At 46.4% G+C, this 15,568-nt stretch overlaps 1 protein-coding gene across 2 annotated transcripts; it reads right to left on the bottom strand.

Annotated features, from left to right (window-relative positions):
- Positions 1–7,327: 7,327 nt before the first annotated feature.
- On the bottom strand, positions 7,328–15,530 carry slc25a28 (solute carrier family 25 member 28). 2 transcript variants are annotated; one of them, XM_049008024.1, is made up of 5 exons: positions 15,393–15,530; positions 15,010–15,322; positions 12,041–12,269; positions 10,307–10,363; positions 7,328–9,123 (listed from the first exon to the last, which is right to left on the bottom strand). In XM_049008024.1, the coding sequence occupies exons 2-5, from the start codon at positions 15,313–15,315 to the stop codon at positions 8,588–8,590; spliced, it is 1,128 nt and encodes a 375-aa protein (XP_048863981.1). In that variant the 5' UTR covers positions 15,316–15,322; positions 15,393–15,530; the 3' UTR covers positions 7,328–8,587. The 2 variants fall into 2 exon arrangements, with proteins under 2 accessions (XP_048863981.1, XP_048863980.1); XM_049008023.1 differs by having other exon boundaries at positions 15,010–15,495.
- Positions 15,531–15,568: the final 38 nt, after the last annotated feature.

Here is a 15,568-nt window from a genome sequence, read left to right as displayed (position 1 = left end):
CATTATCATCCTTAACGCTCACTACGTTGGATGTAAAATTAGTAATGCAGTGTATTCATCGCTTCCATTGTCGCTGGGCGTTAAAAACCAAGACCTTTATCCATACTTTCCCAGCCCTGTACTCGCCTGGTTACAGTCCAAACGCTTGACGCTCGTCGCGCGCGCTGGGTATTGTCCAGACGCACGTGACTGTCTGATGTCTCCAGTATTCCTTAGTCACTAATTTATCGAATTAATTCTAACAATATGGGCAGATCTAAAGGCTAAGGGGTAACTTTGAATGCATGCATTTTAAGTGTTTAATAGTAATACAGCATCTTTCCTGGACGTTGAATGGCCTAGGGTGTGTGGTAACAGTGCGTCTTTTGGCAGAACTTAGATATTTCTGCTTGCACATATCCATAGATGGCCTTCGCATTAGATATACCCAAACCTGCTACTTTTCTCCAGACATCATTTTGACAGCCTACCCCCACTCCCAAGTTCTTGGAAGGAATTTAAATGTTTTAATTGCTGCAGATAAAGAAGAACAAGGAGTGTCCTGAGGAGGCCCACTCTTTGACAGCTCTTCCTATCAGGCCTGTAGCAGGGGCTCTCCCTTGTGCCTCTACTGAGTGCCTCTTAGCAACGGGTGTTGATGCTTGTTTGGCACAGTGTCTCCTGTTGGAAGGGTGGCCTTCCACAAGAAGCCACATTTAGGTATCACAGGGAACACACCACTCGCAGGGTCAAGGCTAATGCAGAGCTGAGAACATTTTTCCCCCAGAAATCACAAAATGAGGGAGTATGTGTTCCCCTGAAACAGTACCCGCTTTTTATTCACTGACAGGTGGTTCAAACGATGGTTTTAAAATAATCAGAAATCAGCGATCCAAAGATGCAATTCTTATCCACACACATGATGATATTATTTTTCATGGTTTTACTACTGAACACGAGCATAAGGGAAACACAGGAACAGAAGAAATTCAGTTTGGTTGATGCCTCATTGCCACTTTGATATGTCCTATGCGTCATGTCCGCCTGACCCTCCAGTCCCCTACTTAACATGGCCCTGATGAGCCATGCTTATTGCTCGTTACCCCTCCTTAGTCTTTGTATTTAAGTACCTGTTTGGCTCCTCAGCCCCAGTCCGGTCATTGACGTTGCTCCTCCTGTCTGCCTGTCTTTTTCCTGTACCAGCCTTCTTGTTTTGACCCCTTGCTGTCTCATTTGTTTCCCTGCTCCCGTTCAATTAATGAAACCCCTTTTTGCTAACGCCCACCTTTGAGTCCTCCGTTCCGCATGCCGTGACACATTTCAGAACATAATATCATCCTCAGTAAGACCCCCCCCCCACACACACACACATCTTTCACTCTGTTCTTCAAACAGTTGCCTTAACAGTCCAAGCTGAAGACTAGTACAGGCAAGTTTTGGTATTCCCCAGTCACAAAACAAAAGTCATTTTTTTTGACAATGAGGTGCACAGTGACTCTTACCATGGCCTTATGTCCCTGAATTGCGCCTGTGCTTCTTAACCAGACAAGCCAAGACCCCACCCCTCAGGTCCTTTCCACACCTCAAGAAGATGTGTGACCTAACAGACAAAAACAGGTGGGTGTAGAATGAGGTATTTATTCAGTAAAAGAGTTTCTGTGACAGAAGGGATTCTGTGACTTGTTTACTTTCTTACAGAATCTCACACAACAAGACTAGAGTGGTGGTGGTGGTGGTGGTGGTGGGGGTGGGGGGGTGACAGCTCTGTTCACCGGGGATCTCCAATTGGAATATCAGTTGTTTCCAGATTCCTGGCAGCCTTAAGTTCTGGGTGTTCTTTGGGGGTGGGCTCTCCAGGACCCTTGATGCAGACATTGACTTTGAATTTGAATGGACTATAATTAGGTCACCAATGGGCTTTTCTGGCTGTGATTAAACAGATGAGATACACACGTACACACGCAAAATCTCTGCCTATTCTCTTCCTTTCTCATGTTTGTTCAAAGTAACTAAAAAGCAAGAGGTGTGACAGCATGCTGAAATCTATGCCTAGAAATACTGTAATTTGTCTTTGCGTAGATATGCCAGCACTGTGTTAGATGTTAATATATCAGTTTCATTGGTGCGAGACAATTTACTGTACTTTCAGGACTGAAGACCATCAGTAATGTTGTAAAACTATAAACAACAGGATTTATTGGGGTAAGTGGTCCTTTCACTGCAAACCTGCCATGAGTTTCTTGTATTAGATAAGTGGTATTAAGTGTTTGGTTTCACATACATCTCCTGTGCCTGCAGGTTCACAGCCCAGCCAGCTGCATCCCGTCACAACTCAGCTCTGTCCCCCTGAGGGGTTCTGAACACCTTCCTTCGCTCATTCTTGCGTTCCACAAACATGAAACACTGTGCAAACTGCACATGCCTCTGGACCTGCTGACAAGAACTTGTGCTCAAGGGAAATTTTCCAAGGATGAACTGATTCCTAGACCGCTGAGCCGCCTAGGACTCAAAAAGTCCTCCATCATGGAGGACTTTCAATAGAGACCTTCTGCTCCACTCACTGCTAGGGCTGAAAATCTGTAGGTCATGAGCAGTTGGCGTCAAAGGTAGGTAAAATGTGAGATGGCATGACTCCTGACAGTGGATGCATTTAAAATGGCACAAATAATATTTTATTTGATAAAAATTAATGCACCCTTCAACCAATTGTAATGATGTTTTCCTCCAAATACCCTTTATATTTAAGATATAATTAAGAAAAACATGCTCTGTGATTGCTCCTAGCCTATTCTGGACTGTCTTGCCCATGAATCTCAGAATCAGAATTTTGGGCCAGAAAACCAGCTTTTCTCCACAAGCCTTTCAGCAGGGGACCTGGAAACGATGAGGCAGGTTTATCTGGCTCCTGAGAGAGCCTGGATTTACTCCTTAGTGGGAGGACATGACCAGGACTCCAGTGGCCTAGAGAGTCCAGAGCCAGAGAAATGAGTGTTACCACCTAGGAGACAGAATGGTCAGGAGACCCAGCCATCCTCCAGTACCCGTAAAAAAAAAAAGGCTGATTGCTAATGCGTAGAATGCAAGAATTACTTACACTAGATTGGCAGCAATAAGGAACAGAAGACAATATAGAAGAAGTTATTTATGCAATGCTTTGCAGTTACATTGGACTGTTTCCACAAATACGTAACTCTGATTTCTTGTTTATGCCGTCTTGCTTCCAGAAGCATCATTATATTTTTCTGTTGTTCGCTTTTCACCAATTCAAGCGACTCAACCACTTGGCACAACCGCGTTAAGCGTCAAGAAAATGTGCATATATGCCCAGCATACAAAATTTTAGCCCAAGTAGCATACATATTTAGGGGGGGCCATGCATGTTGTCATGGGGGCACTGCCCCCCCCCCCCCCCCCCAGTACTGCCCCCGATGTCTGGGGGTCCCCAAGGACTGGGTTGGGAAACATTGTCATGCCGAACACAGTACAATCTACGCAAAAGTATATATCAGCCTTAATTGTTGACTGCTGCGTCTCCCCCCCTGAACTAGGGGCGGAGGGGCGGGTCAGCCGAGAGTCCGTCAGTGTTATATTATAAGTAAGCCTAGACGAGCAGCATAACAGCTACGGATGTTTTGACTCTTGGAATCTGGATCTTCGCAGCACTAGTGTCAGGAGCTGCTGGCCTTAGATCCTCTGAGTTACGCTGCTGCTCAGGGGGGTCACATTCTTCAGCTTCCACCCTTGCACTACCTCCACAGGTGCATGCCGAGAGTCTCTGACCTAGGACCGCCGCTGCCAAAACACAGGTTTCAGCACAGCCAGAATGCGTTTCAGGCACTGCTTCAATAAGCTTGTCAGTCAGTGCACATTCACTTCATCCTATTTTTCTTATTATTTTTTTACATTTCATTACATAACAAGCAACACAATATAAGGCAATATTAACATCCTTTTAATTTGGTGGATGACAGAAACACGGAAAGTCTGCCCACCAAAATGCACAACTGGCAAGCAAACGTACTCCAAATAAAACCTAAAAGAGTGAATGATTTATTTTGCGACTGACAAATATGATGTCTTTCATAGTAATTTGTCATGTTTCTTTGTGGAAACTTGGCAGTTCATGGTTCAAGATTGCCATGCGTCAGACAGGCTGATAAAGCACTCACACGAGGGCCCGGCTTAGCCCGGCGCATTAAAAGCAGACCCGATCATTTCCAAAGAAGGCAGATTTTTTTTTTTTTTTTTTAAAGGCAAGATTAGTCTGCTGATGGCAAGTGGGCTGCTGCATTTTGTTAAGGCTACCTTTTCCTGCCGAGCTTACCATGATAAGTGAGAACGGACACTAATGTGGTGGGGAGAGCACTCTGTCATGGATTATTTAGACAGGGAGATTCTGGAAGGTTCTATACAGTCACCATAAAACAGACAGTGGGATTCCGCAGGCAGCCTCATGGTCAGATCTGTACTCCCCCCTGCCAGCGTCTGGCCGTAATGTACACAGTGGAGCAGGGCGCCGGGCTGTCTCCCTCCACCAGACCTGAGCAACCAGCTACACATGATCAAGGGCCCAGTAAAGGCAAGGACAGCTGGAGTCCTAAAAACAAGAAAGGTCCATCAGACTGCAGTGTTAAAGCTCCTATCAACACTGGTAGATTCTGCATGCAATTAAGCAGCCTTACATCCATGTCTCTACAGTGGTATTTACATTATAGCTATTGCCTCTAAAGGCACCAAAAATACTCAACATATCCTGCGGCTAATAGCTTAGCATTAGCATTGCTTGTCCAACTTCCTTTCTGTGCTACCCCATGGAAGGCAGGCATACCCGCTGAACGCCGACCGTGTCTGTCCGCTTTATCCAAGGCCACCCAGTCTGCCTTATTTGCAGTTCTACAAAGAAACCATCATTTCTGAGCTGGTTTAGGCAGACAAAATCATGCTGTAAAGCAAACAAACACAGGGCTTGTGACCCTGTGGCAAGCGACCTTTTGTCTGGTGTGCGCAGACCCACAGGTGCGTGCCAGAGGAGGCTGTCCGCCTTTCAGGCCCTGATTGTTTTACAGGTCCCTGTTCCTCTGAGGGTGAGAACAGAGAACCTGACAGGCATTTGTCAGGAGAGAGGGCTCGAAGAGGGGCAACAAGTGAAAGGGAGGGAACGAAAACAAACGCGCTGCAGGAGAAAGGAGATCTGCATGGCAGCCCAAGGTGAATATGACAGCTTCCACTCCACCTGCAGGCCTGCCGCTCACCCTTGTCAAAACTATGTGTCACCTTCCTCAATACAAAGAGAACTATGTAGCCTAAGAAGTATGCAGAAATAAATGAGAAGGCAATGGCTTGCCTGGCATTCCTGCCCTGTCCTTGATTCCCGATTTCAATACAAGAAAATGATACACAATATTTCTGTACAAGCGTAACAAGGATAAAAAAAAAAAATGAAACTCATTTGAAACAGGTAGGCAGAGAGAGACGTCTGACTGAGATGTGGTTGTGTCTTAGATGCAGCCTGATGCAGGACCACCTTTGCTGTTATAGTGGCTGACCGAGAGGGTATCATCTCTCACCGGTGACAATAATAAAAGTCCTGAGTTGGTGACAGTGGTCAGGCTTATAGCTGCAGCATAAGAAGTTCCATTACATAGGTACCTCATTCTACTCTGAGCTTCATTCCGCCAAGAACAATCCTTCCAGCCATAAATACACTGAACAAAAGTACAACTGCAACACTATTGCTCCCATTTTACAGAAGTTACAAAAAAAATACAAGATTTTCTGTAGGGACACAAAGATCATACGTCTTCCAAGCACAGTTCTGGCGTATCAACACACTGATGGGGCAGCGTAATCACTATACAGCTGTTGCTTATGGGCACAATGAAGGGGATGTCTAAAATGTGCATTTTTTTGTTGAAAAACTCAGTGTCCCTGATGCCACAGACATCCTGGATGGAGTCATGAATGTCCATTTCTCTACCATCAGCCTCGTCTGCTTTTGGTAGCCCGTCCAATCATAGACCTGCAGTAGTGGCTGCATACTCACCAGACATGTCACCCATTCAGCATCTTTGGGATTCTCTGGATTACACCATGTTACGGCTACTTTTGAGCCACACATTGCACCGCCTAGCTGAATCCCCACCTAAATACAAGCCCAGGAATGATGAACATATTAAAAATGAGCAAGGCGGAGAAAGCTCCAAGCCTTAGGGTGCCTGAGTGCCCTCTAGTGGAACTGGAGGTAAATGCTGATACAGTACAATCCTTCAGTATTCCCAATCGTACTCCCACCAGCGGAATGCCACCATCTCTTGAACCATAATAAGATTCACAATGCTCTGCTCATTCACTGCGACCATCAGCTCTCCTGAAAACAGAGAACATCAAGCCAGAGACTTTTGGATGTGTGTTGCCCAAGCGTGTGGTGTTGGGGGTAAGGGGGTGTTGTGAGCCTACACCTGGGACCAGAGGAATAACCATGGAGCTACACACACACTGGCACAACAGGATGACTCATCAACACTGTTTGAACAGGTGTTTGGCTAACAGGGTGGGTATAAGACAGAAAGCAGGAGCATGACAGCACACCATGCTGTACAAACCTGCTCTGCTGCTCCATTTCTCCCTGTTTTGTTCATTTATAATTTAAGCTACTTCTAAGACTCAGTCTATGCTGTGTGTTGGATCAGCCTGGAGTATTTAAAAGCATAACTAAGCAGACATCCAAGGAGAGGTAATATTCTGAGCCACCAACAAACAGTCTGCTCATCATGAAGCTCATTTAAACCAGCTTTACTGGTCAAAGTGCCCGTTGTCAAACTGGAAGACAAAAGCCATATAGCATCCATGGGAAATGAGCAAAGTCACCCAGAATTACCACTCAGGACAGATGCTAACCGAGGAGCTTTGTCACGTGGGATGAAGGAGGGGATGAGGGAAAATGATCACATGTCCAAGGAAAGAGTTTTTCATCAACAAGAAACTCAGACCATGCAAGCAGAACAAATATGGGGACAAAAGAGGTTGCAGCCCCACCTGCAGGCATGACCGAGCATGACACATGCTATCAAGTAAGAGTCCATTCAGCATTCCTCTATATCTGTAAATATATTGTGTGTCTTATCCTGACGGGATACCAGCACATCATAGGGCAGATACACACAGACTCAAATGCAGATGGCAGATAATTTCAAGATGCCAAGTCTTTGGAAAGCAGGATGGAAAGCCGTACGACACGGGGAGTACGTGCAAACTCCACACACAAAGAGGAGGCATGTCGGCAACCCACAAACCCTGGAGGTGTGAGGCACCAGTGCTAATTCAAAAACCACAGGTAGATTTTCACAGCTTGGTGAAGCAGCTTGGGGAAGCCTGTGACTGACAGTTTATTGACAGCAGACAAACGTTACAGAGAGGTCAGAAATTATTTCAGGTCTGTCAATGACGAAGTGGCTGCATTATCAGAGCAACAAGAACCACAAAAGCATCATTTACATCTGTGTCCAATCACAAAAAATAGGTGTGCGAACAGGGCAATGGCTCGGGTAACAAGTTAGTGCTGAAATTAAAACCCTGGGATGGGAAACACAGCAATCTTTACCAGAGGGTGGTGTCTCAGTGAGAAATGCTGTATGCAATAAAAATAGTAATAAAATATAGTAATATGTCCAATGAGAACATCACTCCAATGTGGCTGACACCACTAATAAACCAGAAAATAAATCCAGGCCAATAAACTGATCAAATCTCCTATGCTCATCTGCATACATCTTAATAGTTTTAATATGAAGTGGAATGGGCGGCCAAGAAATCAGAAGTAAACAGATGAATATGTGAACAGGAGGTTACTTGAAGGAGCAGGCCCCGAACCACACAGAGCATGTTCATAGGCCACTGGCACCAGACACAGCCAAATAGATCGTAGAGATGTTAGAGGCTCTGGCCAATTAGATCACCGACATGTTGGAGAGCCAAGTGGAACAGGCTAAGGCACCACGATCAGGTGACTTCACTGCAACCTCATTGGTGGATAACACATTGGTGGATGTGGTCAGGTGAAATAATCAAGAAATGTGTAGAGTTAAGATTCTTCACCAACAGTATGGTTTCCAGCTTAGGACTGTTTCTCCTCCACGCCAATTATTTCCTCTGTAACATTTACATAAAAGGGTTGCATTTATTAGGAAAATAATAGCAGCATTTTTGTTCTGAGGTCACCACCTGTATCAAGCAATCCTGGCTTCTGAGAAAATAGACAGAAACATGATCTGACATGCATGTATATGTAAGACCCTACAAGGTCACACAGCATTTATTCGGCCTTTCAGGTACATAAATTCACTGGCTGCAGCCTGACTTCCCTGTTGGCTTATGGTCTGCAGTGTATTTTTAATTTTCATTTTTAACATTCGTTAAAATAACTTTGGAGCTCAAAACGTTAAGTGCAATCTTTTGACAATGGCTCAAATGACCACTATTCAGTAACTGGATGTAATGAATGTCTGGTTTGTTTAAGCTTGTGAGGAAGCCTCTTCACATCAGCGTGGGGGAGTGGGGAGGCTTTGGGGTTCTGTGCGTTTGCTAGGCTTCATTCAGTCCGACTCAGGCACTACTTCTCGAGGTCACGCTCCCGCTTCCTCTTCTCATGGTGGTGCTTAGTGATGATGTACTTGAAGAATTCATAGACAGACCAGCTGATGGCCGTGGAGGGCATCTGGTAGATGATGCGGGCCTGCACACCCTTGAAGTAGGCCGGCAGGCCACCCAGCCTGTACACCGTCCGGAAGGCATGGGCCAGGCCTGAGATGTGTCCGCCAGAGTTGAGCGTGTGTAGTGCCAGAGTCTCCTGGGTGTTCAGGAGCGTCTTGCAAACGTCCAGTGGGGTGGTGGCTGCAGCAGCCAGCGCCCCCGCGAGCGCCCCTGACACCATGTGAGAAGGGGGGTTGTACTGTCTGTGGGGGTTGAGTAACTCCTGGAGATACTCATAAGCCATGAAGTGCAGGGCCTGGAAGGGCACGTTCATGGTCAGCTGGGTGGTGTAGCTCCGGTAGAAGGCCCCCACGCCCTCCTTCTGCCACACTGCCCGCATACAGTCTAAAACGCTGCGGTATGGAGAGTTGTACATCTGCATTCTCTGCTTCACAACTAGGGGGCACATCACACAGAAGAAAACGCAGAGGGGGGGGGGGAGGGGGTTCCATCAAAGTCAAGGGTGCCAAAAAGAAAAAAAGGAAAGCAAGAATTAGAAAAGCAAAATACAGAGTCCTAAAAGCAAATGCATGCCTCAGCTAAAGGTACTTAAATATATAGCACCTGTCAGCTACAAACAGAGTACTGTGCAAGTGTCTCAGGAAGTCAAAGGAAATGTATAAGGCTGATTATCTGGGTACTAAATGTATTTGCTCAGAAAACACCACAACACTAGAAATTAACAGTAAAAAATAAACCAGAATTTCTTCTGTGCTCAAAGAAAGGTTACTGATATTTAGCCGATACCTTGTTGAATAGCTAGACTGTCAACATTTCGGTTCCCAAACCTCTCCTCAGGGGCACCCCAGCCATTCCATCAATCAGTTACATTTCATCAGCAGCTCTCTTAAGTAATTAAATTAGTTAAATAACTGAATGAAGTATTAGCCAAATAAAGTGGAGTAAAAGGAATACATGGGTGTATTAGATGGCTGCCACAAATACTGGGGTGAGTTTGGGAGAGATTTTGAAATGGCTGACACGTTAACAGGCAAAATATCATAGTTTTATACTAAAGGGAAGATTATTTAAAGACTGCTTAAGCCTTTTGCATAGTATTATATAAAGAAAAAAATCATTCATGATAGATTTGACATCAGATTCAGCTCCGGCAGCCCTGTGTACAGCATGTGGCTCAGGTACAGGGACCCTCCCTGCCTTATAGCAGTGCTTCCAATCCAGCCCTTGGGGATCCACAGCCGGTCCATGTTTTTGCTCCCTCCCAGCTCCCTAGCAAAAACATGGACTGTCTGTGGGTCCCTGAGGACTGCACTGGGAAACACTGGCCTCCAGCACTGGCTGCATTCTGTGCTGGGTGCCTCTACTAGGGACCAGTTCTAACAACCAAGGGCACTACAGCCTCCAAACAGATTAAACTGCCAGTGCAGGTCAGCTGCTTCTGGATGATTAACAGGTGGAAATATTAAGTAGAGTCTATTTCTAAGGAGTGTACAGAATAAAATAAGTGCTTGTGTTTTGCCAGTGTCCTTGTGTACAAACACGGAAGTCAGACAAAAGCGCGGGAGGCCGGCTGACCACCATTAAAGCACGCAGGCAGCAGGAAGGTAACAGGCCTCACCTTCAGCTGGGTTCATGGCGGCATCGTGAAGCAATGTGGCCACGCATCCGGCTGTCCCTGCAAGATAAAGTCTCGCAGGTGAGGGGATGCGAATCAGAGGACGTGACTGAGCAGCTGTGGGCTCCGAACGGACGCCGGGTCAAACCGGAAGACCAGAAGAATTAAGCCGCTCTCATCTACGCATCTTGGGAGTAGAGGACAGGACTTCACTTCCTCTCCTCTCCTCTCCACTTCCTCTTCAGGCTCGCTTCCTGATACTGGCAATCTGACAATCCTTAACTACTTCCTATATCTGTCAACTAGACCGCTGTCTTTCCCCAAGTGCTAAAAAGTATATTCATCTCATCAATCTAAAACGGGGATGAAATCTGGGTACGCCCCAAACAACTACAAAAAAATACATGTATTACAAAGTAGTGAAGAAGACCAAAATGTTCTGATTGAGCTCAGCTCCCCCTGGTGGATAACTCAGGTAGGCACTCATTCCTGCTCCTGCCCAGCAACATGTTTTCATCTAGAGAACATGCCAGATACTACTTACCCAGCCTTCCCCAGACCTAGAATGAGGGGAGAGAGGAAAAAAAAAAAAGCAAAAGGTACATAGACGTCACCTTCATCAACAATGATGCCAGTACTGTGTACAGTCCAACGCCTCGCTGCTTGGGGATATCATGCGCTATTTAAAAAAAAACTTAGAAAGAGCAATTCAGTAGCATTGACCATTGCAGATATTTTAACTAGTCCAAAAAAACTAAATCCTGCATTAAAGGGGGTGGAGACAATCATTCACTCTGATTATATGACTGAGTAATGACCCCCTGAACTGAGATGTGGGGCAACGCACATAAAGAAAAGCATGACGTGACCAAATTTATTCACATTTCTGACTGCAGCTAGCCTTTCAGAGAACATCACTCATTCCTTGCTGCTATAGACAGCTATTCCACTACCATGAGCTGTCCAACATCAAGGGCATTACACCACTGAAAATAGTTCAAATATTTGCAGAAGACAAAGGTCATGGACATCGGCCAGAGGCTGACCGCACACTGAGCTGCAGTTGGGGGATCTGGGAGCCCAGCGTGTCACACAGCTACCCTCCAACCTGCGCTGAAGAGAGCAGTTTCAAACAGCTATGCCTCTCACTTTAAGCCCATCTACCACGGTTCACTGGGACACGCGACTGCTGGGCGCCACTCGGTCGCACAGATACGCCTGTGGCATTCCCGGAGTTCCGTATCATCAGCAGGAAAGCGTGTCAGTGAGCATACCGGCAAAAGGGCGGGGCCATCCTGCGCTTCACACAGGAAGTCAACACACAGTGAAGTCAGTCTGCATGGAAACAGGCTTCCTACAGGCCAGCTTCAGGATTTCTCAAACAATGCAACCAGATTCCTTCCTACACTTACTGTATCATTTTACCATGTAGCCCTGATCCTTCAGGGGCCAAACTATTTTAATCTTGGATGATCCCTTTATGTCTTCTCCCTCACAGTGAAGCATGAATCGGAGCTCACAGTTTACAGATACTGGTACGGAGCACACGATACACAGTGGGCTGCTAATAATGACACCGGCCAGTGTAAACATCTACTGGCTCGCAGTGCATTCATCTAATCTCCAGTGAATGGTTATGACCCATAAAGATGGCTGTGAACCCCATTCTTCCCAGAACTTGACCGTCTAACAATCTGCTTGAACATATTAGGTCCACTGTGGAAGAGTGACCGGTACCGTTAGCCAAATGGCTGTTTGCTCCAGGGTGGATGACATCACTCAATGTCTTCTTCAGCTTCTCGTAGCAGGCGAAGTATAGTGCGTGGGCGGGCCCGGCCCCCACCGCTGTGATGTTCAGGCCCCTCATGGGCCTCCAGACTCCCTCCGTCCTGACGATACGCCACAATGCCTCCATCACGTTGCTGTAACGGGCAGCTGGGTCCGGTTGAAGGCTCTGCATGCGGGTCTGCAGTACAAGGGGGATTAGGTGAATGAGGTCATGAGCTCTCAGTGGGAGCTGCAGGTCGTGGTCAGTCTTGAATTTAATGAATCTTTAGGTCACCCACCCTTCCTACAGGAGCCACAGGTGTTAACAAATAAGACAGAAGCAGACAGAAAAGAATCTGCAGGAAGCCTCTGGAATTTATACTGATGAGCCACAGATTATTCTTATCAGCCAGCTACAAAAATGAGCTTTAAACACATGTTTATACATGTACAAGTTTTGCAAGACAGGGCAGGACACAGTGTGAAAACCCCCAAAGGGTACTGGCATGAAATGCACACCCATACACTCCTCACGCAAGCAACAAGCAGACAGATGCAGACTGAGCTCAACCGCTACAAACAAATACACTGTATAGGCAAATTAAAGTGTGAATCAGGCCTAGGGCCAGGACCACATTGATTTGTCTGCAATTATCGATAACGTGAGGGAAATTTATAAGTAACAGTTACTTTCCATCAGTAAAAGCTATAAGCATTTTATGCAGTAACCTGCTATCTGAAATCTCGAGTCCCAGTTTAACCTAACAGACATGCCAAACAGTAAGCACTGGTGGGAGTGATTGTAAACACACGCTGGCTATACAATGCCTCCTGTAGTGTGGCAGTATTTCGCTAATTTTTTTTCTCCTCTTCTCCAGGCTTATTTGCAAGTAGTATCAGTAGAGATTTCCTTATTCAGACAATACCACATCCGTCTGTTCTCGGAAGCAAAGCAGAGCAGCGAGTATCAGTGACAAAACTTTTTTTTTTTTGGGGAGAAAGTTTACCCACATGCAAATTCAGAGTCAAGAATGTTGTGGTGGATGGCATGTCTATTAGCTCAGTCAAGAGAGTCTTAATAAATTGATCACAGCATTAGCCTCAGGCTATCAGCCACTAAACAAAAGCCTGAGTGTTAAAAATACCGAGTGAAAGATGTGACTGGCAAATGAGATCTTAAGATATTGAATTGGACAACAGATCTATGGTTTTAAATAATAGATTTTATGTTTATATAGCAGACGCCCTTACCTAAAGCGACAATTGGGAAAGCAGGGGTTAGTCACAGCCCCCGAAGCAATAGCAACGAAGGGCCTTTCTCAATGACCCAATGGTAAAACCACTCAGATCACCATGGGATTTTGAACCCATAGCCTTCTGATCGTGCGCTACCCCACATAGCCACACACCACCCTGAATCCCCAACATAAATAACAGCAATATCAATTAATATTTCATTGATATTTCTAAATTGGTTTCAGCTCCAGCCCTAACTAGGCCTATGTGGCAAATGGTGCAAGTGCAGGAATCCTGCACTAACGAGCCAGTCAGTGCTGACTCCCTCTTAAACATGTTGATTTACAAAAGTAGGGTGGCACGCGACAAGCGTACACAAAGATCAGCAGCCTTATTTCCTCTAAACAGCTGACCTTCAGCACAATTTTGGCCATTTCCATTGTTCACCTTAAGCACACAGGTGGACCCAGCCGCTCTCTCTTAAAAGCGGCTGCATGGTGAGAGCTGCAGCTGTGAGGGACATGTGGGAGAGCAGCTCTGTCTTGTGAGCTTTTCAGGCTGCCAGACACATCTGAATGTACTCACAGCACACAAACTCTCGTAAGAGCAGGAACACCCTTAGAAGTTGGCCCAAAGCCCTAAGAGGAATGGGGAACTTGTTTTCAACTAAGCAGGGGAGACAGAACGTTAATTACTTTTAGGTTTTCATTATAAAAAGGACATACAAAGCCACGTACGTGTTTGCTATTCGGAAGTCTCAACCACAGACAATTTAACAACATAATTACAATATGGCTATATCTCCCAGGCTATTTAACTCGTAATCCCTGAAAGCTAGAGACGCCGTTTACTGTAAACTCCGCGCACGTTTCCCCAAGTTTATGGCACCTCCAGCGTGTAATTATGGAGCTTCCTGTCTGTGATCGTGCGGATTTTAAGGGTCACGTTACTGGCGGTAAGAAGCAGCAACGTGGGGGAAACGAAAGGCGCGAAGAGCCAGTGTCGGGAGTGTGGCACAAACGCACAGAACCGTCCCGGTTTAAACGTGGCTGCACGTTAGTGAGCCGGATCTGCGGAGGCCAGTAGCTTTAATAAGACTTCCGGTCAGACAGCATTGTTAACCGGGCTGCGGTCTCCTGACCGTTATCTCCGCGCAGCCTGCCGGCGTCCTGCTAGGCCTGTCCGGCCACCAGGGAGGACTTACCGGACATCCGCTGGATTAATGGCGTGCAATCATCTTAGTTAATTCTGGTAGTCGTCCGAGCAAGTTAGGAAAGAGCATCGTTAAAGTTAAAAGTTAAAATAAAGTTAAAGCAATCTAAACTGTCACACGTGATATAAAAGTACGAAATATCCACGATAGCATATTAGCTGCCGGGACGCGCCAGGGGCCGGTAGACTGGAGCCAGAAATAACCTGAAATAATAAGCGGTCGTCATGTGAAGTTCGGGTACTTTGGGTTTATCATTAATTCAAACTGCATACATGTAGTTTTAACACTTGATGAGGTGATGTGACAGGGAAAGGTTGCCGCTCCGCACTTCTGACAGCCCGCTAACACTTGTTGGCCACGTTAGCTTCTTAGCATGTGGTTCGACCTTGTCACAGCAGCCAGCTTCTTGTTAGCCACCAACTGACTGCATGCAAAAATAATGCATCTTAAAAAAATGGCGAAACGTCGCTAAACACAAACCACATTTTACCTTGACGCAGTCGATGGGAAACATCAAGCAGTGCTCCATGATCCCTGCCACGGCCCCGGCCAGCATGTGGGTGCTGGTAGACGCGCCCTGCGGCAGACCCTCGTAGTCCGGCTCGGTATTTTCGATGACTTCCGGAAAGCCGTGCAACTGGACAGTCTGCAGCTCTGACTCACTCCCGATCCGAGAGGACAGGCTGCCAACAATCCCATCAGAAACTCCCCAAATCCTGCCACCCAGCCATCGAATCTCTGCCCCAGCCGAAGCTCCCACGACCCCTCCATCTCCGCCGGGGGCCTCCGCTGACATCCGCCGTCTATTTAAAAAACCATCAGCTTCCATTGAAACCAAACGAAACGTATGAAATGTCTGACTTCACTTTTTACCCAGTTTGTGCTCTTAGAAGTATGAATATGTCATCAAGACCACCCCGAAGAAGCAGCAGCGGCGGCAACCTCCCGCCTCCTAAACACGCAGGAGGGTGAAGCCCACGGCATGAGACAGGCCGAGCAGGCCCTGCTCGGAAGATGACCCGCCCACAAAGCAATTCATGCCCCGCAAT

The sequence above is a fragment of the Brienomyrus brachyistius genome, chromosome 3 (assembly GCF_023856365.1).
Source record: "Brienomyrus brachyistius isolate T26 chromosome 3, BBRACH_0.4, whole genome shotgun sequence".
Taxonomy (NCBI): domain Eukaryota; kingdom Metazoa; phylum Chordata; class Actinopteri; order Osteoglossiformes; family Mormyridae; genus Brienomyrus; species Brienomyrus brachyistius.
The sequence above is the reverse complement of the archived record's forward strand: the minus strand, read 5'-3'. Positions and strand labels throughout refer to the sequence as shown.